At 35.1% G+C, this 25,071-nt stretch overlaps 1 protein-coding gene across 1 annotated transcript; it reads right to left on the bottom strand.

Annotated features, from left to right (window-relative positions):
- Window positions 1-260: 260 nt before the first annotated feature.
- Window positions 261-23,621, bottom strand: LOC111052729 (protein arginine N-methyltransferase 5). Its single transcript, XM_039430211.1, has 11 exons — window positions 23,504-23,621; window positions 22,441-22,547; window positions 17,404-17,522; window positions 15,233-15,447; window positions 14,946-15,052; window positions 13,531-13,840; window positions 11,257-11,468; window positions 9,928-10,235; window positions 5,699-5,899; window positions 4,220-4,401; window positions 261-2,272 (listed from the first exon to the last, which is right to left on the bottom strand). The coding sequence occupies exons 2-11, from the start codon at window positions 22,530-22,532 to the stop codon at window positions 2,117-2,119; spliced, it is 1,902 nt and encodes a 633-aa protein (XP_039286145.1). The 5' UTR covers window positions 22,533-22,547; window positions 23,504-23,621; the 3' UTR covers window positions 261-2,116.
- Window positions 23,622-25,071: the final 1,450 nt, after the last annotated feature.

Raw genomic sequence — 25,071 nt, forward strand, 5'->3', positions numbered from 1 at the left:
ACATAAATATTCGGAGATAATCAAACTCGAAAATGACAAACTAACTGCTACCAATCTATTAAAGCACAAAATCGTGACTACTGACGAAGAACCAGTATATTCAAGAAATTATAGATATCCAATCGCGTTTAGAGAAGACATAAGTAGGGAAATTGACAAGTTACTAGAGCAAAAAATTATTAGGTCCTACAATTCTCCATTACGGGTGGTTCCTAAGAAACCAGACGCTTGGGGAAAACGTAAAGTGAGACTAGTCCTTGATTTCAGAAAGTTGAATGAAAAAACCAAATCTGACCGCTACCCTCTTCCGAACATCGAAGATTTATTATACAAAATAGGTAGAGCAACCTACTTTTCGGCTATAGACTTAGTTTCCGGTTTCCATCAAATTGAACTTGATCCGGAATCAATCCCTAAAACTGCTGGAAATGGTCATTATGAATTTGTAAGAATGCCAATTGCTCCTAGCAATTTTCAAAAAGCTATGAACTTGATTTTTTGTGACCTTCCAAATGTGCTAGTATATACTTAGATGATATTATAATATTTTCTGATTCTTTAGTAGAACATATGAAACACTTGAAAGTCGTATTTGAAAAACTAAAACAATATCAACTGAAAATACAATTGGACAAAACTGAATTTTTCAAAAAAGAACTCCTGTATTTAGGTCACATCGTTTGAGAAAAAGGTATTCAGCCTAACCCAGAAAAAGTGAAAGCAATCAAAGAATTTCCAATTCCACAAACTACAAAACAGATAAAACAATTTCTTGGTTTAGCAGGATATTATCGAAAAATTATTCAAGGATTTGCAAAAATCGCTCAGCCCTAACTAACTCATTATGAAAAACATCAAACATTAATCCAAAATTTATTGAATCAGTAAATCTATTAAAAGACGCTATCACTAATGCCTCAATTTTGCAACTTCCTAAATTTAATGAGAAATTTATTTTGACTACGGACGCATCAAATCACGCCCTTGGCTCTGTACTTTCTCAGATAACAGATGGAAAAGATCTTCCAATTTCATTTGCGTCACGTACACTAAATCCAGCCAAACAAAATCTTTCGACAATAGAAAAAGAGATGCTTGCGATTACTTGGAACACTTTCGACCTTATTTGTACGGAAATCATTTCATTTTAAGAACCGATCATAACCCACTTGAATGGCTTCATTCACTAAAAGAGCCGAACGCAAAATTAATGCGTTGGAAACTTTTAATGGAAGAATATGACTATACCGTGCAATATATCAAAAATATAAGTTAGACCAGATTAATATTGAAACTATAAATACTCCTTCATCTTTTCTTCTTAATCTCGATTTTAAGGACAGGATGACAGATATCAAACTTCCATTCACTTCATTTACTACATTTGCACAAAAATTGAGTTATGTACCACAAAAATTACATTCCAAAATTATTGATCTAAATTATATTAGTAAAATTGATGAACTTGAAATTAATGATTTGGATTTTGTAAACTTTGACGATTCTATTGTCCTTAAGACGCATCATATTGTTATTTTTGTTTTATTCACATTAACAATAATTATACTTTGGTTTTTTGTTTATTCCAAATTCAAAAGCCAAAATAATGTTCTTAATTATGCAATCAGCAATGCTAAAGTGGAAGTGCAACCATTACCTACTATAAGTTATATTAGACCAGCTAATCTTTTGTAATAGCTTTTGATATGTTTATTATCTGTAATATTAGCCTTAGCGAAATTTTAGTATAGAATTTTATTGTAAAAACTTAAAATTTTCTTTCGGGACGATAAACTTAAGGAAGGGAGGAGTTATGTGCCCTCTCCCAATAGTATAGTATAGATAGAGCTGAGCCATCATTCCGCATTGTCTACTGTATTGTAACTTATTCAAGGCGGGAGCGCTCAGTCTGAGTTTCAATGCCGTGCTGTAAACATGTATCACTAAATAAAATAATCTTTTTAAAAACACATTTTCTGATTCAATTAACTTATTTTTTATATATAATAATGGATAATTCAACAGGTAATAAATTCAAGAGAATTAACCAAAAATAATGAGACTGACAGGCTTGGAATAAAGTAAATTACGAAACCATGAATAGATAAATGAAGAACTAGCGCAGTTTTATGGAGTAGGATCTGCCGTTTGTGTTGTGATTTGGATTAGTTGTTGGTTTAGTAACGGCCCATTCATACCAAACCTTTTCCTTGTCAACAAGTCGCCAAAAGTTCACCTGCAACCTGTCTCCCGCTTTCAACTGAATCGGATCCTGCACAAATAAGAAAAACATCCTGAATACTTTTCTATAAATGGCAATGAGACGTCTCAACATAGACACTTGCTCTCCTTGCAAAGTAATTTTAATGAGAATTCAACAAAGTGATACCAATACCAAGATTCTATCTTCAGAAATGTTATAATAGGGTCACCGTCTAGGCGACTACTTGTACCCTCGTAAAAATATGCCATTGCCGTCAAGTTGTCCCCCCGACTACTTGACCCCTACTGGACCAAAGGTGCCAACTAGTCATGACCGTAAGCGACAACTTGACACCTCGCACCCTCACGTCAGGGTGCCCCCCCCCCCGACTAGTTGTCACCTCCTTAGAAAGGAGACAAATAGACAGGGATGGCTCACGTCAACTTGTCCCCTAAAAACAGGTTTTAAAAGGGGACAAGTAGTCGGGGTGGTACCTAGTCGCGTTCCCTTATACAGTGATATTGTATGTGCATCCTTTCTCGCCTTATAAAGTTTAAAGGAGTGAGTCAATTTTATTGTCCTAAGAACTCAATCTGTATAATGGTCAATTATATAAAAAGCTTTCGAAAGTTATCGTTGAGCATACAAACCCTCAATTCAAAAGTAGGAGCTCGCTACGCTTATTTAAAAAACATAAAATAAAAAATAGAGAAACATCTTGTGTATAAAATATATTGACAGCCACCCAACTACTTTAAATGCGAAATGTATTTAATATTTTTAATATTCCTACTACATTATACAGAGAGATCGAAAAGTCGAGCACATGTTACTGAGTTTACTGTTTTGTAAGCATGTCGTTTTCTCAAGAGCAACGAGTTTTACCTTAAAGTGGGATAAAAGTAGGGTAAAATGGGCTAAATAAACCACTTACTGTGGGGTTTATTACTTGAAGGAAGAGTTTATAAAAACAGGCCACTGGATGAAGTTTAATATACCAACAGAAATCAACAACATGAATGTAAACGTGCTGAAAAAAGTCTCATCAAACAATTCTAGGAGCTTTGGTACAAATACTTTTTGAGACCAACACCTTTTGGGACCAATGGGTTCCGACAAACAAAGGATGGGTCTTCGCAGGTAGAAGCAGTGTCTCCAACAGATGGTTGGAGATTGTTATTCAACACAAAGGCGTTGAACACATAGAATTAGCGAGTCAGTTGTAGGCCTATTCAACTATATACATAAATATGTATTCAATATGCTTTATATTTATTCATTCAGATTTCAAAGTTGAATTATTATTTCCGCTACTCGGATCAGTAATATTTATGAATTTCTAGTTTTTATTTAAAGTAAAGAATCTTCATATAAGCTATTCATTACACAGAACTATCTCTAAAAATGTATCTATGAATGGTTTTCCTTCAGTGACAGAAGCGTGTGAACCTGTCGAAAGAGCCGACTGTTGTTTGCTAATCACCTTGCAGGTAAAGAACTCAGACTTGGTCCCAAAATTAGTCTTTTTCCTCGTTGGTCCCAAGTTTCCGGTCACCCATCAAACATGATAAAACTAGTTAATGCATTATTGAAAACGGCAGCCATTTTAATTACATTTTACTATAGTGAGGTCCAAGTTATAATGACAGTATTTGATCAACTTTGGTTGATAGTCGGTGGTACTATCCTTTTCTAGGTCCACAACGATGACAATTATGTTTTTGACAGTGTAGAAATATAATTAATTAATGCAGAGAATCGGCATCGCAATTCTTCTATCTTCATCCACTGCCATTATAAGGTGGACCACACTATACCTCCTTTATAAATGATGTGCGCGACTTTTTGATCATTCTGTATAGTTCTAAAATATATATTACTACATGTATTATATTTTCATTTCAAATAGTTTTATTCTAAGGAGTAAGTTTGTTATTAGGTTCTGGTTTAAAATTTTGAATATTTTTTAGAAATTACTGAGTGGTATTATTATTACAATTTTAGTAGTGGCATTACCTGAATGGGGAAGAAGATGGGGAACCAGCTGAACATTCCGGGCGAATGGGTGTCCGGGTGAATACTGAGAATGATGTCACGGTAGAGCACAGTGGTGAAGTATCCGGAGAAGCCATGCAGCACACACGGTATCTTCACATCGAACTCCAGTGCTGCGTAACGTGTGTTGTCTGGATCTTTCTCTGCAAAACATCATCAAGTCATTAAAATACTGTACTACAGTGAGGTCCACGTTATAATGGCAGTGGAGAAAGATAGGAGAACAGCGTTGCAGATTCTCTGCCTTACGACTGATACCGTCTGATGTAATATTAACTATTCATTAATTAAAAAAAAATCAATAATATTTTATTCGTTAAGAATATAATAATATTAATATTGAGAAAAATTATTTATTTATTATTATTCGTTAAGAAAAAAATTCAATTTATTTTATTTTAATTTTGACTACATTGTTAGAAAACGATCTGGCATTGTTGCAGAGCTAGAAACGAATAGCAGAACTATAATAGAAGAAGAAGTAGAAGAAAACAGAAGTATACTCCCAACGGTCATTTATAGTGGGGAGAAGCAATGCACCAGAGGGGTCCTCCTCCCAATCCAAGAATGAGTCACTCAAATTCAACACCCAAGCAATATTCGCACAACCTCCCCTCCAATAGCTTTATATGACATTTCGCAGAGCCCAATCGCCCAATGTGGCGAATAATTGCAGTTTATAAACTGTCATCATATCTATACCGTTTTTGTCATATCGATTTATATTGCATGGGTGGGTTGTAGTGAGAAGGAATGGTAAATGATAGCACAATATGCAGTAGTCCGTCCCAGATCATAACGCATTCAGATATCCAGCTAGGTTTTATTATAGGGTACGCACTTGGAATAATAATTGAAGTGAATTGAGGAAACTTCCAAAAATGAGGTCCAACTGCTACGTGACTTCAATATTGAATTTTTCAGATAATTCACAATCTGAGCCAGTCTCATAAGAATCTAGAATTCATTACCAAGTTGTGTAAATAATTAATACGACTATTGTACTGTGATATTTTTAGAATCTTCTAGTAATATAGGACTTTCTATGAAGATTTTATGACTTTTTATTACATTATTAAGAAACCGAAACACATTGCTTCAAATTTATCCTTTGAATTGAAATGATAGCAGAAGAAATAAACTCGAAAACTATTAACTACTGAAAATGTAGGAAAAGGGTGAGCAATTGTGATATACTGAACCATAGTAACTGAACCATTAGTGACGGAATATCACTTGGACAATTTTCCTTGCAAATTTCAAGATGTTATATATTATATCAGTAGAATGGAAGATACACATCATGGGAGCTTGACGATTTGAAGTGTGGTGTGATTTTATTCTAAAACCAAACATGCTACATACGAATTCTATAGTAACTAGTAATTAAAGAAGAAGAAGAAGAAGAAGAAGAAGAAGAAAAGTAGGAATGTCTGTAACCTGTACTGGGATGGTAGAATGTGAAGAGGTCCTTTGGTTGATCGATGGCAAAGCAGTTCTTCTGATGCACGACGTAGGGCATCTCGAACGGGTTGCTCTTGTCAAGTCGATCCTTGTAGGACCGCACCTCGCAGTGCAGTTTCATCGACTGAGTCGGACCCAGGTATGACGTGTACGAAGCCGGGATGCTGATTGCGTCCTCTGCAATCCAAACAAACAATCAGAAAACAAAACAAAATAACCATCACAAGAAAATTAGAAGCATTCAAATAAGAAAACATCTATAGTGAGGACAACGTTATAATGGAAGTGGAGAAAGATAGGGGAACAACGTTACCGATCCTATGTCTTGTCAATGCCTTCTATGGCGGGTAACTGATACCGGTTTATTGATGTAATATCAACTGTTCATTCTCGTATAAAATAATCAATTATATTTTATCAATCAAGAACTTAATATAATGAATAAATTATTTCCAATGATTTCATAATCAAGATTAAATATTTTGTAACTTGATTATATTTCTACATTGTTAAAAACGATCTGGCAACAGAGCAAAGCGAGAAAGAGATAGCGCTATCCGCTTTGTTGAATGATAGACAAGGATAGCAATACAATTGCTAATCAAGCACTGCAATTATAAAGTAGATCTCACCACACCAACACTTTTTTGTTCAAGAACACTTCTTGAAAAAATAACATTTATTTTAAGTAATTAAACGTGAATCTTGGAAAATAGACTTGTTCTCTTTAATAAAGAATTGCTTATCTTCAATCAATATCCATTATTATTTTAATCTTAAGAATGTAGATATTTTTTTGTTTTAATAACAAATAGTGTATTATTGATAAAAACATTCACAAAGATTTGCTTCTGGATTTGCCAATTCCACTGAGGCTGAAATCCATAATTTTTTTGGCAGATCCCCCCACAGTCAGCAAACCCTCAAACACATCAACAGTGGACCAAGGCTTGGCAATCTGTTTCAGTGAGAAATAAAGACATGGTTGATAATCCATCCAACTAGGAGAGTGAATGGTTTTGAACTGCTTCGTCAGGTGTGGGTGAGTCTGAAATTTAGAATATTTAGGACATTGGAGATGTCAAAAAAGACATGCATCGATGGGGTCTATCTAACACCTATTAACTTTGTGAATGTGGTCAGGAGCAAACCATGAACCACATCATGGGAAATATAATGAAAAACTACCAAAGTATTTTATCTCAATTAGGTACAAAAATGTATTATTAAATTAATTTCAATTTTCAAATTCGAAATAACAATATTTACAATCACAAGAAGTAAGATAACAAAAACGCACAGCTCAGTAAGATGATAATCAATGAATAAAAAATTAATCAAATAAATGCCGGTATGTTTTATCAGGAAAGAAATTGAGAATTAGAAATAAAGAATACTACTTGCTGAAACTATACAATACTCCATGTTTGCAAGTAGGAATGAATACCACTTGACTTTATTTTTAATTCTTGGATAAGTGGAGAAAAAAAATAAGGAAAGAAAGGACTGAAAAAAGTCTAAAAAAAGATTGAAAGAAATCAACAATGAAAAAAACATCAATTATGAAAACATATATCTATTGACGAATGAAATATAACATTTATGATAGAATTGATAATAATAAACACTAATCAACAATTAATTGAGGCCAAGCCACATGAAGCGTTTTTGCACTGACGGTGGACGAGTCGGCAGGGCAGGAAGCTCTCCGATTGGCTGATTATCAGCTGCCGACTCGTCCACTGCTAAAACAGCTGTAAACGGAGGGGGGGGGGTTGTTTCTACTCTTCTATGATTATACTACTAAACTTATGTTTGAATCCTTGATTGGTTGGGAGCTTTTAGAGGATTCGTTCATTCAAATGCACAGATTTTCATCATTATTCGATTTTCACCTATTCTAGCAACTATAGTAACTACGAGCCAGGAACTTCAATGAAAAATACTTTTAAAATTCAACCTCAGGTTTATTGAAATAATCAAAACTTCCTACTTAATAAAAACATGTCACATCTCAAATTTTCGAACAAAACAAAGTTATTCAGTAATTGATTAAAAAAAAGTATATTCAATTCCAATCTACACATTTTGGGAACCTGCTAATTGCTGCATTTAATTCGGGCATCGGTCATTCTATGTAACTAAATTTTGAGTTATATAAGAAAACAATATAAGTTTGGCACTTACCATTTCAACAATATTCAAACTTTACTTTTGAGAACACATAATCCAAAACTCAATGAACACAGACGTTATGAAACTCACTACACTCTACATAAATTCAAGCACACAATTCACCTCTTAATTTTACTGAATCTTCTGATTCTATCTAATTCGGACTTTAACTAAATCAAAATAACTGGTTACCGAAAAAACGTTTCAATTTGTCCCTCTGGATGGGCAACAGACCCCCATTCAGAGGACCGAGGCTCGCGCACCGTTACATGTTTTCCCAATTACGTCTCAATTCGAACTTTGGCCTTTTCACTGAAAATTGTTCCCCCTCCACGAGCGTTGAACCTAACTTCCAGTAGAAAAGCCGCAAAAGGGTCAATGGTCGTACAATTCCCAAATACAGTAGCTTTTTCGACAAGAAATTGAAACTGCATTTGAAAAATGCACGAGAATTGCTCTAATTTCGACAACTAAGCAACAAGTTAGCAAATTCAAACAAGACAGAGTCGATTCTCACATTAAAAACGCAGGGTTCAGCATACAGTAAAAATCAAAGTTCATTTCAGTTCAAAAACCTGAAAAATAAATAAGATACACAAAAAAAACAACTACAATATACCCACTCAATTTCACACTATTACACAGCTTTATGTGCCTTGGTCCTAATTGTTGATTATTTTTAATTATGAAATAGTTATTTGAGCAACTAGTGCGCAAAGTGACAGTTTTCTGCACCGAAAGAAACGTTTACGCACGAGCCGTAGGCGAGGGCGGAATGGTTTCTTGAGTGAAGCAGAGGAACTTATTTCACGCACGTATTTCACATAAAATTTTTCCTACAGTTACCATTGAATATGAGAAGTGGTTGATTATGGGTAAAATGATGGCTGAAATCCATCAAATGTTTGTCTTAATCTGACACCCCAGATAGGCACCATCGATGCATGTTTTATTGCCATCTCCCCTGCCCTATTCTAAGGCCGGTTACAGAGCTCGACCGACCGTCAGTGCGTATGTGACATCCTGACCGTACGCATCCATGAATCAGTTTTACACATCCAAAGCTCTCCTGACGAACGAACCGATCTGGCTCACAAAATGGACGCCTTTACAAATTGTTTAATTACAGCTTATCATCTTCGTAAACGAAGGAACAAAAGACGTACATATAAAGTTCACCCGATGGTCGCCCAAAGAGCATTTCAAGGGGAATTCAATACCATATATACATCATTGCTTGAGAATAAAGATAATTTTTTAGCTACTTGAAAGTCCATTAGAAGTTTCAATGAGTTATTTTCAATATTACAAGACAACTTGAAACGTCAAAACTTATTTCGAGTTCCAGTATCACCATTGGAAAGACTTGCAGTCACTTTGAGGTAGCTGTGAACCTTAGATAATAAATGAAGATAATGACCTAAATAATGTAGATAATAATAATTTATGATTTTTTAAAATAAGAAAGTCAGAGATGATTGAAGGAATGTATGGAAACATAATAATTTCAAATATGAAATCTTTAAGTGAATTCATTTATTATTCTATTTAATTCAGTACATTAGTTGAAAACTAGTGTGAACGCAGTTATTTGCTTCAATAGCGCGTCAGTCGACCGATGGAACGGATGCGCACGAGCTCGACCGATGGTATTCGTACGCAGTGTAAAACGCATGGTACTGACCGTGCGCACGCGTGCGGTCAGTCCTGCTCTGTACGGATACAAGCAATCTCTATGGAAAAGATAAGCGCGACTGACGTACGCACTGACGGTCGGTCAAGCTCTGTAACCGGCCTAAATGTGTTCAGTCTCACCCACACCTGACGAGGCATCTCAAAATCATTCAACTATGAATTTGTTTCTCACTGTGGCTTGGCCCTTGATATTATACCAAATATACTGGAATAGCTTGAATCACAGCTATCTACTACAGAAGGCGGTGCTAACAGAAAATTTTCCACTGACACTGACTTGACGTGAATCTCAAAGTAGATGAACAGAGGGCCTGCGCAATACTCGTTCAGCTCACCTTTCATTAGGTGCGTGACACCGTCCAAGCACTCCGGCGATAATTCGTTGTCGCCGAACGAGCCGAGCAGCTCGCTGACCACAATATCGGCCATATCGGAAGCCGCCGGCCGGAAGTCACGCATGTCGCTGCTGACCACTATGACCGGCAAGCCCCGCCACTCCTCCTCCAGCCTCGACTCGAGCGTGAGGATGGCGTTGGGGTTCTTCTCAACCGCGTACACCTTTACAAGTCGCTTGGCCAGCCGCGCCGCGTTCAGCGTCGCCGACACCAGCGGTCCGCGGCCTGCACCCACCACCATCACTATCCTATAAATTGCCAATTTTCCATTTTAATACATCAGAATTTAGTAGATGACAATCATGGAAATTAATTGGAGTATTCTCAAAATCTTGCAAAATTACGGTAAGTGAAGATTGAGGGATAAGGATTATGATATGAAAATAATGAAGATAAGAAGAGGAAGGAAACATGAAAAGACGAGGATGATCATAATGAAAGCCAATGAAAAAACTAAGAATGTGAGGGGAAAATTTGACATTTATGTGCTAATGAAAAACGAAAAAAAAAACTACTATAGTATTCAGTATGTTTATAATAAGAATTCATATTCTATACTGCATGCATGGATTATACTGACACATAAACACCACACCACCTAATTCATTCAGTACTTTAGGCAAGGGGTTAAGATGTTAATAAGGAAATTGTTTTACTCTTCAATAAAATTGACGAACCATCAATTGGAGTGGGTTTCCAATTTTCATTCACATACTAAAAAGGAACTCACTGTATATTATTTCCACATTTCTATTAGGCTACATTTTATTGTTACTTTGCTTCTGTTTCTTATCTGTAACTGCATTTTTTTCTAATTACATGTTTATATAGACACTATTGTACAAACTTCACCACGTAAATAAAAAGATTATATTTCACATTTTCATTCACATACTAAAAAGGAACTCTCTGTATATTATTTCCACATTTCTATTAGGCTACATTTTATTGTTGCTTTGCTTCTGTTTCTTATCTGTAACTGCATTTTTTGCTAATTACATGTTATATAGACACTATTGTACAAACTTCACCACGTAAATAAAAAGATTATATTTCACATTTTCATTCACATACTAAAAAGGAACTCTCTGTATATTATTTCCACATTTCTATTAGGCTACATTTTATTGTTGCTTTGCTTCTGTTTCTTATCTGTAACTGCATTTTTTGCTAATTACATGGTTATATGGACACTATTGTACAAACTTCACCACGTAAATAAAAATATTCTATTATATTTTTGTAAACACGGAATAAACAGGTACTCACTGTACATTATGGTCTTTCTCCTCGAAAGAGACCCGATCCATGAGGGCGTGGTAGATGGCCTCCTGGTACTTGTTGTATTTGATGGGATCCTTCTCGAATACCTCGTAGGTCTGCGACTCCAAATTGTCAGCCAGGGGTTGAAGTGGGTACTGTAGGAAGTCCTCATAGCCTTCCGAGTATGCTGCGTAAGGATCATTCAACGCTTTTCTTTGCTAAAAATGTAATCAAAAGATAACTTAAGTAAGGTTACATTAAGTACAGAGGATCTAGTAGTTTTAAATAAACAACGAAATTTGACAACTTGATTTAATATTACTTGACCGAGCGAAGTGAGGTCTAAGATTCAAGTCGACGGTTTGGCATTTCTCTTGATGTTTATATGTTGCGCATTTACGGCGAAACGCGGTAATAGATTTTCATGAAATTTGACAGGTATGTTCCTTTTTAAATTGCGCGTCGACTTATATACAAGGTTTTTGAAAATTTAGCATTTCAAGGATACTATAAAAGAAAAAAGGAGCCACCTTCATACGCCTATAGAATTATTCATCATAAATAAGCTGTTTAGTGGACCTAAATACCACCCGTTCAAAAACATCGAACATCTTGAAAATATATCTTTCCATCAACGTTAGTAGACAGTTGACTATAATATTACCCGTTCAAAAACATCGAACATCTTGAAAATGTATCTTTCAATCAACGTTGTAGACAGTTGCAGCTAGAACTGATAACAGCACTCACACTCACATTCCGGGACGACACGTCACGGTACGATAGGGCAGAAAGCTCTATGTTTATTTAAGATTTTTTCTAGACATTTTAAATTGATAAATTATTTATTAATTTTTGAGAAAACATAACAACAGATCAATTTAACTTACTGAGCGCAAGGTCTACTGTTCACAGGACTACTAGCTAGTTATTCTAATTGATAGAACTTGATTTAGAATTATTATTTGGCAATGAATATAAATATAAATAAGTAATCAGCTTTAGAATGTTAAACCTCAAGTTAGTGTAGTCTTAAATAAACAATGCACATTATCACTGTGATTTTGACTAATAACTACAAGTTCTATTACTTGTTGACAAGCATTATGGCAGTTTATTGTTGTTTGACTAGTTTATTTGTGGACATGATTATGCAGTATGTCCACACCATGAACTTCAACTTATAAGTAACTGATTATAAATTTATTAGTAGCTTGAACATACTATTATTAGTAACTTGCACTTTATCATTGTTGAATTTAGAAAATCAACTAACCTCAACCATGATGAACTACCTCATGTACTTGAGGTATAATTAAATAAATAAAAAAGTAACTTGAGCATCTTAAATCTCAAGTAACACTACTGTAGTCTGTAAACAATGAACTGTGGGAACTTGTTGAATGTAGAGCATTAAGTAGCCTCGACCATGAAAATGATGTACATGAGGTATAATTTGAAAAACAAATAACATGATAATCTTAAATATCTCAACTAAACAATGAACTTTAGAAACTTGCAATAGTGGCAATCCTTGTTGAGTGTAGAAAATAAAGAAGCTTCGACGAGGAGCATGATGTACTTGAGGTATTCTATAATATAATAGAGGAAAGAACTGGCTTATACATGTACGGGATAGGAAATACCCGAATGACGTCAAATAGCAACATCAAGTTTCATCTACCGAACTGATCAACTTGAAATTTTGCATATAGGTTCTTAATTTACCTAGGATGAATATTGGCCTATTTTCAATTCTTCAAGATATCAGTACGTCAAGTTTTCAATTTGTCATGCTCCCAGTTTGTCATCCTTTGCTGGAGAGCAGTAGTCAAAGATAGAATAGTGTATTCAACGGTTTCATCTTCCATCTTCTTATTCTTCTTCAATCTATACCTTCTTCTTCTATATCTCTACTTAATATATAATATTAAAGGAAAGAACTGGCTTACAAAGGTAGGCGCACACAGATCGTCATCGGACGGACGCCACGCATCTGACGATTAGATTTGATGCATTGTTTGCAATTGGAGTGCGCATAATCGTCCGATCCGTGCCGTCCGTCCGATGACGATCTGTGTGTGCCTACCTTAAATGTATGGGATAAGAACGAATGACGCATCATCACGTCTGAACTACTGAACTGATTAACTTGAAATTTTACACATAGGTTCTTAATTTAACGTGGATGGCCTATTTCAAATTCTTCAAGATTTCAGTAGGTCAAGTTTGTAATTAGGCCCTTGCGGTTAACTTGGTAAACCTGTTGACTGAACTAACCTCAACGAGAAACTGTATGTAGCGGAGATAGAGATCGATGTTCTTGTGTCGGCAGGCACCGGTGACCACATAGTTGACCTCGTGACAGTGAGTGGCGACGGCGTGCACGAACGCCTGGTGGTGGCGGGTGAGCACCGGGAAGCCCTTCTTGTTGGTGACGAACACGTGTGTGGGCAGCACCAGCGCACGCACCGGCTCGCCCAGCCAGCGCTGTATTTGCAGGTCGGTGACTGCTGGCATGTCGGCACACAGCTCCAGCGCCACCATCACACGCTTCTGCCACCCGGTTATTGTGCGTGCTCGGTTCCACCTAACCACAAAACAACTCACCCAACATTATAAATATCCACGGCTACTTTTCAATTATGAAATTAAATTAATACAGTACCTACCGTTTCATCATAGTATACAATAGTAGTTTATAAAACAGTTTTATAATGAGGGTCTTTGAAGCAAGAGTTAGATGTACAGTTAAGACTTTTACTTTGGTAGTAATTTATATAGCAGTTTTATAATAAGGACTTAAACGCAAAGAATTAGATGTATAGAGCTAAGAACTACATAGATATATAGTATGTGTGTCTTAAACATCTGAGGGGTGCTTTAAAGTCCATATAAAACTGTTGTATACACTATTTTATCTACGACATATAATGTAAACATTACAACTTCACAATCAATCCTGCAATGAATTTGCAATTCATTTGAATTTTTGCAATGAATTTTAAAAACTATACTATAATGTGAACATTATGTTACGAGTTGAACATTATAACATGGGTTTCTATGCTGGTAGCGTCAACTTTAAAGCACGGTTCCTGAGGCTGGCAGCAGGTTTCAGTTTGTCTAGATTTCACCAACTCAAGTACCGGTATCCAGTTTGACAAGTTTTCAATAAGTCTAGTGAAGTTTTTAATTTGTCAAGGTGGTTTCAGTTTTCAGTATGTCTTTTTTCAGCATTTCAAGTTTTCAGTTTACTTTTCACTATCTCTGACAAGCATTTCCCCTATTGTTACTTCAAACTTTTCACCATATAGGCTACTAGGGTGGAAAAACTGAAATCATTCAAGACCAATGCAAAAATAAACTCAAAATACATGAAAAAAATATAATTCTAATGATGCAATATAATAAGATAGGCCTACAAATTCAGATAAAAACTTGACACATTTATAATTATAATGAATCCTGTTCGGTAAAAGTCATATTTGTAATTCTATGTATAGCTTACTGGATTATTTCACGTGACAGTTCATTTCAGGAAGTTGTCGATTATTTCAGCAAGATGAAAACAAAATGAATTATGGCTACTAAAAGTAGGTACTAAGAACCTTTTATTATAGGTAAAATAATTTAAGAGCATAAAAATTATATAATCATTAGAAATAAAAATTTGTTGAAGACTGATAACTCACCATTCCCACGTATCGTCATCCTCCATTGGTTCAGCATTTTTATCTTCATTCTTATAGAAAACTTTTCTTTGTTGATTTAGAGAAATCATCGGAACCTTCAACCAAATCTGAAAACGGATAAGTCAATACTGCTTTACGATCATCCAATTAATTAAAATGCAACAAGAATAACAATAGAATTATGTATCACAGTAGTCGCTCCTCCATATAACAAAATTAAAATATGTATTTCAATATCAAGTTCAAGTAAAGTAATTGTACAAAGATAAATGAATAAATGAACAAACCTGAATGGAAGTGGTGGGAACCAGCTTGGACATGATGACTCTGGAGAGGTTGACTACATTAGGACCTGTCAAAGGAATCATAACAGCTGCCATGTTCACGTGGCAAGCGTAGTTAAGCTCATCCAACAGAGTGGCTTCACTCGATTTGCGGACATACTCGTTTATCGAATCGCAGTCGATGTAGGGTGAAACTTTGCCAATCACAGCTGCCCAATCTGCACAGAAACAACAATGTCTCGTTATAAAAAGGTTTGCAAATAATGTAACCCGACTAGCCAACAAACAAACTTGCAGCGGCCTAATCCAGTCCAGACATTCAGTAAATCAAATCTAATTCAATTTCCTATTCTAAGATAGCTTATAGCACTAACAAGCCTAAGCTATTATATGCATTGCAATATCTGAGCAATGATCTTCAAAAAATACATGCATACAGAGAGAACAAAGCTGAAACTTATCAAACTAATAAGATTGTTAAGAAAATGAAAGAGAAATACTTGAATTTTTGATCATCAATTCGATAAAATGTTATCAAACTAATAAAATCATAGTTGGAAATCATTACCAATATTTGGACTTGGTAATCATTTTGCTACGATACTTTCGCTAACGATACTACTATGATAATTTCCACATACAAAGAATAAGGAAACAATGACATAAACTCAACACTTGAGGCAGCCACAACAATATGTGAGAAGATGAATCTAACAATCAACAAAAATAAAACAGTAAATATAAACTTCACACCTCCAAAGGGGCAAATCCTTGATGTTGACGGCATAACTGATGAATCAACAAATGCAAAGCACTGCACAAAGTTTCTTGGTATAATGATGGACAAAAACCTGAACTGGCATGACCAGATTGACTCTTGGTGCAAAAAACTGGATTCAGCTAGATATGTTATTTGAAGAATAAGAAGTTCCACTGACGCTAGTACTGCATTTGTTGCTTATCAAGCATTATTCGCCTCACAGCTACAATATGGCATTGTCCCTTGTGTAGCATCAGCACAAGTCTGCATGGGAGTTCTATGACTCAAGTATGAGAAATAGTCAGCATGGATTCAATACAAGGACGAAGATAAATATTGACCTTCCGAAGCAAAGGATCAGCATATTTGAACGCACACCAATTTATGAAGCCTCATACTTCTTCAATATTTTGCCAGATAGCCTGAAAAATTGTAGAACTCACGATCAACTTTCCAAAAGGAATTGAAGAAGTATCTCACTGTAAGACAATATTCAGTGACGGAATTTATTGAGGACCAAAATTAACATCACCTTAGAAGATAGCGGTGCAAGTTGCACGTACTGCCTACAACCTGCCTACTCGACCATTGAAGACCCTGATTAGGAGATTGATAGAAAACATGATAATTCCCTGATCTTTGGACCATGGTCAAGACATCAGAAGTAAGAAGTACCTAAGTATCATTATCATCAAACTGTAAACTAGCACAATCCATTTCACTATAGTCTGTTTATTGAAAAGAGAGACAAACATAAGATAAGAGTGTACTGTTTGGGCTAGAGTCTGTTGTTCTTTTCCATAAGTGTTGAGTTTTCGATGTAATAAAATAATAGATGGACAATAATAGTCCATTGAATAAATAAATAACAGTGATGACTCACATCAGCTGCACTAATGAAATACCACTTCACAACGAACATTTTTTCATTCACATTGTATCAGGTACGGTGATTATTCACTTCAGCACTCTTTCCTTACTCTCTGCGTACAAGAAATCGGTCTTGCGACTCCAAGATCCACTCTCACACGCGCATGCTTGTTAAAATCATCTCTCATCTTCATGAATAGACTAAATGTTGAAGTGACACATAACCTAGCTACAAAGTTGTATAAATTAATATTGGAACCATTTTGGGCGTAAGCCTGTAGTACACTTCTGAAAGTTGTGTAATTCTGAATGATTAAATAAAAAAATGAATAATTATTGACTTCATCCCAGCGCTGCATGGAAAGACCGGTGAACTAAATTAATAACTGGAAGTAGCAGTGGGGAGCTACTATACTAGACCAGCGTTCCTTCTTATTTTGTTAGGTTGGCAACGAAGTACACAGTATTATTATTATTATTATCATCATCATTATAAATTCATGCACAGAAAGCTAACTAATCCATGAATAGTTGCTGAACTTACCAAAACTCGATAAACAGAGGTCACTTCTCGTGAACGCTCCTTTCCGGTCTTTGGCTTTTCCTTCAAAAAATTCTCTTTTGAAGTGACTATTAACTATTGGAATGCATATATAGGCGAATCTGTAAGAGACAAAAAACAAAATATGTTATTATACAACATCCTATAATTTTGGAAAATAATTTTATAAAAAACCTTCTGAAATAATTGAAGAACCATTTCAGAACGGAAAGATTGCAATCATGCATCAAAATGTCCAGCATTTTCCATCACGGTTAGATCTGTTGAAAATTAATTTGGAAGAGATAAGACCGGATATTCTAGCTATGTCTGAACATAAGATGTCAGAAGGTGAATCAGCATTGTTGAATAAACCCAATAATAAGATTATCTCTAAATATTGTAGATGTAATAATGTAGGTGGTGGAGTCATGATTCTTGTGAATAAAGAGAGAGATTTAAAAAGTAAAAGCGTAAATCTACCAGCAATAAACTTAATCGCTAAGGAAAAAGAATTTGAGTGCTGTGTTTCAGAATTTTCTATTGATAATAATTTCTCCTTTGTTTTGGCATGCTTGTATAGGACGCCACAGCACTGCTTTTTAGATCCTTTCTTAGATAAGTTGGAAATTTTAATAGAAATATTATGCAGGGAGTCTAAAAATGTTGTATTGGTAGGTGATTTAAATATCAATATTTTGGAAAAAATACTACTCATCATAAGTTGAATAACGTGCTGAAAATGTTCAATATGACCTATAAGATTGATTTTGCCACAAGAATTACTGAAACCTCTGAAACTGCAATAGACAATTGTATAACCAATATTGATGATAATAATGTAAAGGTGTCTGGTATTATTACTCACATTTCTGATCATGACACTCAGCTATTTGAAATTAGGAATATCAACAGACCAAAAAATAAAAATTTAAGAAAACTTAGCCGTAAGTTTGATGATTGCAGTAAGAGATTTACAGGAACGCAATTGGATAGAGGTTTACCAATCGGTAGTAAATGAGAAATATGATACTTTTATTTCTATTTTTTAATACTTTTTTGATATTAATTTCCAAAACGCTTCAGAGATGAGAAATGTCATAAAGGAGTGTCATGCACTGATGTTGTAGACAGAAGAGATGAACTGGTGAAACTTGAGAGAGAATATAGAATTACTAAGAGCGAGTATGTAAAAATTCAAATTATTAATAAGAAAAATGCTCTGAGACACCTTATTAACGTAAATAAACAGAGTTTTTGATAAAAAAATCACAGAAGCCAGTAATAAAAGTAAAGTAACTTGGAGTATGATTAATGCTGAGGTTGGCAAAAACACAACTATTTTTTCTAATATTAGTAGTATTTTGAATGAAGGATATCTTGTAACCGATCCCTACAATATCTGTAATATTTTTATTAACTTTTTTACAAGGGCAGTTGAAACCCTTGTAGTACCAAATATTCCAAACAGCTCTAGACTGTTAAGTACACCTAATATACAAAATAATAATCATTTCTCCTCAAGATTCAGATTCATACAGATTTCATCACATGAATTAGCAAAAATTATAATGACTTTTGTAAGTAAATTCTTTTCTGGGCCTGATGACATTCCAATGGCGATAATAAAAAAAGTTCTACCCACAATTATTGAGCCGTTGACTCATGTAATAAACTCTTCACTGATATCGGGCTATTTACCAAAGTCTTTAAAAATAGCCAGAGCCATTCCGATATTTAAGAAGGGGAATGCCAAAAGTCCTGAGTGCTTTAGACCAGTTTCTGTCTTATCAGTATTTTCAAAAATATTGGAAAGGGTGGTGTATGACCAGTTGGTAAAGTATCTAGAGTCCAACAACATACTGGACAGAGAGCAGCATGGGTTTCGATCTAACAGATCGACTATCTCAGCAGGAGTAGATTTTGTTGGGTCGATTATAGATGCGGTGGATAGGAGTGATAAGGTAATGGGTACTTTTCTGGATTCAACACGTGCATTTGACAGTGTCGATCATGATGCTTTATTAGAGTCACTCAAGGGCATGGGAGTGCTGGGGAAAGAGCAGTCCTGGTTCTCATCCTACTTGAAGGGAAGAGAACAATATGTGGAATTGGAGAGGATTAATGTAACCCCTTCAATTAACTATAAAATGAAGTATCGCTCTGAACTCAAAAGTCTCCATTACGGCATCCCGCAAGGTTCCATATTAGGCCCTTTACTGTTTCTATGTTACATTAAGGGGTTACCTGAGGTGATCCGAGGACAGGCATATGTTTGTCTTTATGCGGACGATGCATTATTTTTACGGGTAATACAGTACAGGATGTGGAGAAATCATCAGCACAGGGTCTAACAGCAATCAATAAATTTCTGAACAGCCGAAATCTCCTCCTAAATCCCAATAAGTCAGTTGTAGTCCCTTTCTCAACTAGGCAGTGCAGAGGTGTTTCAAGTCCAAACATTATATTAGATGATAAAATTTTAGAGCATTTAACTAGCACAAAATTCCTAGGTTTGGTGATTGATGAACATTTGTCTTGGAACAAGCATGTCAATCATGTGCTGAAGAAAATATCACCAGGCCTGTTTGCTCTTAGGCGTATGACTAGATGTGTATGATTTGCGTATGACACTACCAATGTGTGTGGGCTGAATGCTCTGAAAGCAATTTACTACGCATTGGTTCATTCCAATATAGCTTACGGCCTGTCTATCTATGGCTGCACATCGAAAAAAAACTTGGACAAAATATTAGTTCAGCAGAAAAGATCACTGAGAATTATCATAAACATTAAAAGGAGGGACTCGGTGAAACAATTTTTTTTCAGCTAGGCATATTGACAGTCTATGGGCAATATGTTTTTGATGTCATAATGTACTTTAAAAAATTCACTGATTTAGAAAAGAGAAGTAGTATTCCACATAGATTTAATACTAGATCCGGAAGAATCGTACAGAGACATAATTTAGAATTTTTCAAAATGAAGACAACTTTCATGGGAGATAAATATTTTAACATGCTGCCCCGAAATTTAAAGTCCATAGAGAAGTTGACAATTTTTAGAGCTAAGCTGAAAAAATATCTGATAGGATTGTCCTTATTTTATTCATTTGAAGAATTTTTACATATTTGATTGTGATAAATTTCTTATTGACTGTTTTGTTATTTCATTTTAAATGACGTTATTCAATGTATCTGTACATTTGTTGAATAAAAATATTTGAATTGAAGGAATCAAATTTTCTACAAATAAGTTGAAGGATTTTTTTTCTTAATTTCCAATACTCCACTACCTCACAAAATGATGGTTCTTTGCATTTACGGTCGAAAGTTGATAGAATTTATATCCTATTCTAATGATACGTTCCAATATATCTGTACCTTGGAACAAGAACAACCAATGTCAAAAATCCAACTTTAGAGATATGAGCATTTCAAGAAATAGGTCGATATTGCTATCAGAATATCTCAATCAATTTTTCTTTGATTCTAAAAGTTTTTAGCTAGGTGGATATGTTTTTCTCAAGACCTCAGTATGGTAATGTTTAGAATTTAAAGTTTTTTATATTAATTAAAAAAATGCTGACATTGGTTGTTCTTGCATGTAGGCGAATGAGCCGGAGGGTGACATTGGTTCTATTCTTCTTTCAATTTTACCATTGATGGTGAAAATGTTCAAGGATTTTGTTAAGAAAATGTCTGAATAAGGTTGCCTAGAACTGAAAATTACCAATTTGCATTTCACTCAAGTATCTTAAAAAAATATATTGATAATCTGTAAGATGCAATTGGATAATTGAATATACTGAAAGATACTGTAATTATTTACTAAAATTCAAGTCAAGCAAGGTATATTGAAAACCCTGATCAAAAAACTTGTTTTATAGAGGTTAAAAAAATTTAATGTTTATGTGTAGATGAGAAACTTATCTGTCACTTATTGATTAAGAAGAAGAATTTCAGCTGAAGTCTCAAACTTTAATTTTACACCCATTTTTTACTTTCCATGCCCTACTACCATAGGAAGGAAAGTATTGCTTTCCGAAAAAATTAAGGAAGGTACCCCAATTTCTAAATTTCTATACGTTTCAAGGTCCCCTGAGTCCAAAAAAGTGGTTTTTGGGTATTTGTCTGTATGTGTGTGTGTGTGTGTGTGTGTGTGTGTGTGTGTGTGTGTATGAGTGTACGTGCGTCTGTGTGACACACGATATCTCATCTCCCAATTAACGGAATGACTTGAAATTTGGAACTTAAGGTCCTTAGCCTACAATAAAAGGATCCGACACGAACAATTTAAATCTAATGCAATTCAAGATGGCGGATAAAATGGCAAAAATGTTGTCAAAAACAGGGTTTTTCGCGATTTTCTCAAAAATGTCTCCAACGATTTTGATCAAATCTATACCTAAAATAGTCATTTATAAGCTCTATCAACTGCCACAAGTCCCATATCCGTAAAAATTCCAGGAGCTTAGCCCCATCTATGCAAATTTTGATTCAATATTCCCAATTATCAGGCTTCAGATACAATTTAAACAAAAAGATCCAAGTGGAAAAGATTAAGCATGAAAATCTCTACAATAAATGTTTAGTAACATTTTCACCTAAAATTTAAAATGAGCTCGAAATTCGAGAAATGTTATTATTTCAAATGCAAACTGTTGGCAACTGTTGATTCTATTGAATCATTCACTATGAAGAGATAGCAGACTTCGTGTGTCTCCAGAGTTGTCCTGTCACCAGCTGGCTTGGATCTTTGAATAGTAGACTTGAGATGCGCGTGAATACTAGCGTCAGGTGATAAATTTTCATAACGGCAAGGAAAGTTGTATGAGTGCGCCACAGCAATTTTTATCTTTAGTCTAATCTTATCTTAAGTCTAACATTTTATTACTGTCGCAACAATTCGGCATAGGCAGTCTCGGTGTGGAAAAATTAAGCGTTAGGATTTCGAAAATAGAAGCGTCTTGGATGATAGAATACTTAAATAAACTGAATTCAGCAATTTTTGGGAGAGCTATCAAGGTGGTGAACTTACCCAAGCTTGGAATGTGCCTCAAATGTGTCCTTTAAATTGTTAATTGCCGAAAAGTCACGGGTTACCGATACCACACGACTGTTGCTAGCCATTATGCAGAGCTGAAACTGAAAATAAGCTTATTAATTTTTATTCACTTATTACTTGATATTTTTCAAAAGATTGTAATGTTATATATAACTATTTGAATCATTTCAATGTTGGCAGCACTAAAGTCTACCCATAATCAGTCAGCAGTTCTCGAATTGGATGTGGGACATGAGATCGACTGTTGCTATTTCACTCCGTGCAGCCTTTACTAAATTATTTGCACTAACCATTTTGATGAACCGATATGCTGTTTTTCCCTTTAAATTTGATAAATGACAATGAATTTTAATAGATGAAATTGGTTTTGCAATAGAAAAACGAATCACAGTGCATGAACATCAATGGAAAGATTAATCTAGAATAGCAGCCAGCACTTTCCGGTTCCCGATGACGCAAAGTGCGAGTGGTAGGTAAAGAGAGCTGATGTAAGGGTGAATGAAAACATGTTGAAGCGGTTAAGGTAAGTTTCAGCTTTACACAGAGTATCACATTTAAAATTTAACCGGCTTTTGTGCAAGCAAGAGTTATAATTTTAAATGTAAAATTATTATTGGAACCAAGAAATTCAGCAATAAGCTTAATGCCTAAGCAGATTGGACAAGGAATTTGAAATGAAAAGCAATAGAATTCAAGATTCAAGCAACAACCGGGAATATGTTGATGTAAGCCTATGGGGTACAAAACAGTATTTCAATTTCCCAGAAATTTACAATTTGGAACACAAAAAAGGTGACCCATTCAAGTTTGATAATTAGATGGATAACTCACATGAGATTTACATAAATATTGTATGAAAAACGAATAAATCAATTTACTTACCCATGTGCCGCAACTTAACCTCACATGTCAAAACTCATTTTCCCAGAAATTTACCATTTGCAACACAAAAACATTGATGAACTTTTCAAGTTTAATATTTATTTTGATAAATTCAAATAATTTGTTAGAAAATCGAATAAACAAATTTACTTACCCATGTAAATGTACCGCAGCTCAAGACAAACGCATCAACGCATGAACAAACAACAAACGAAAAACAAAGTCACAAAGTAACAAACGAATGAAACGAACAAAAAAACAATATCACAAAATGAGAAGAGGTTAAAACTCCAAATTTGGTTACAACTTCAGCGCTCCAGTGACCGTTTTGTTAACTACAATCACAAATTTCTTGATTTGAAAATTTCGATTGATCGAAAAATTTTGAATAATATTAGCATATAGCCAAAAAAGCAAAAAACTGTCTTAATTACAATATAAAGTAAACGAACTGATTTTTCTAAATCCATGATCCTGATTTCACTTAATCTTATAATATCCACATTTGGATTTTTAGCCGAACGTGAGGGTCCATCTTAGACCAGTTATAAAATAGTCACACAGGGCAGTCTAGCCTCTAAAGCCAACATCTACTGCCATATCGTGACGTCAAAACTTTTCTACAGAGTTTGTTTACATTGTTTTCCATAGCTGATTGTGTCTTTTTCAGATGGAAGTAGATTATTATTTATGAAAATAGTAAACTCCCGCTAAAATAGAAAACAATGTAAACAAACTCTACTGAAGTTTTCTATCCGATGCTGACGTCACGATTTGGTGATATGACAGTAGATGTCGGCTTCATAGACTTTCAGTATGAATATACAATGGGCCGTGTCTATTCTATAACTGGTCTAAGGGGTCCATACAAAGGCAACCTTAGACCAGTGTTATAGAATAGACACGCTGGGAAGTCTAGCCTCTGAAGCAAACATCTACTGCCATATCACCCCATCGTGACGTCAGCATCGGATAGAAAACTTTCAGATTGTGTCTACTTCAGATGGAAGTAAATAATTATTATTTTATGAGAATGGTAAACTCTTGCTGCACTCTCGCTAAAATAGACACAATCTGCTATGGAAAACAATGTAAACAAACTCTACAGAAAAGTCTTTTATCCGATTCTGACGTCACGATGGGGCGATATGGCAGTAGATGTTGGCTTCATCGACTTTCAGTATGAATATACAATGGGCCGTGTCTATTCTATAACTGGTCTAAGGGGTCCATACAAAGGCAACCTTAAACCAGTGGTATAGAAAGACACGCTTGGAAGTCTAGCCTCTGAAGCAAAGATCTACTGCCATATCACCCCATCGTGACGTCAGCATCGGATAGAAAACTTTCAGATTGTGTCTACTTCAGATGGAAGTAAATAATTATTTATGAAAATGGTAAACTCTTGCTGCGCTCTCGCTAAAATAGACACAATCTGCTATGGAAAACAATGTCAACAAACTCTACAGTGAAGTCTTTTATCCGATGCTGACGTCACGATGGGGCGATATGGCAGTAGATGTTGACTTTATCGACTTTCAGTATAATATAAAATGGGCCATGTCTATTCTATAACTGGTCTAAGAAGGCAATTCATACCACTGCCACCTACTGCGACTCAAATCGCGAAGTGACTCTATAGTGAGGTCCACGTTATAATGACAGTATTTTGATCAACTTTGGTTTTGCTATCCTTGTCTATCATTCGACAAAGCCTGTGGT

This window comes from Nilaparvata lugens, chromosome 6, assembly GCF_014356525.2.
Source record: "Nilaparvata lugens isolate BPH chromosome 6, ASM1435652v1, whole genome shotgun sequence".
NCBI lineage: Eukaryota > Metazoa > Arthropoda > Insecta > Hemiptera > Delphacidae > Nilaparvata > Nilaparvata lugens.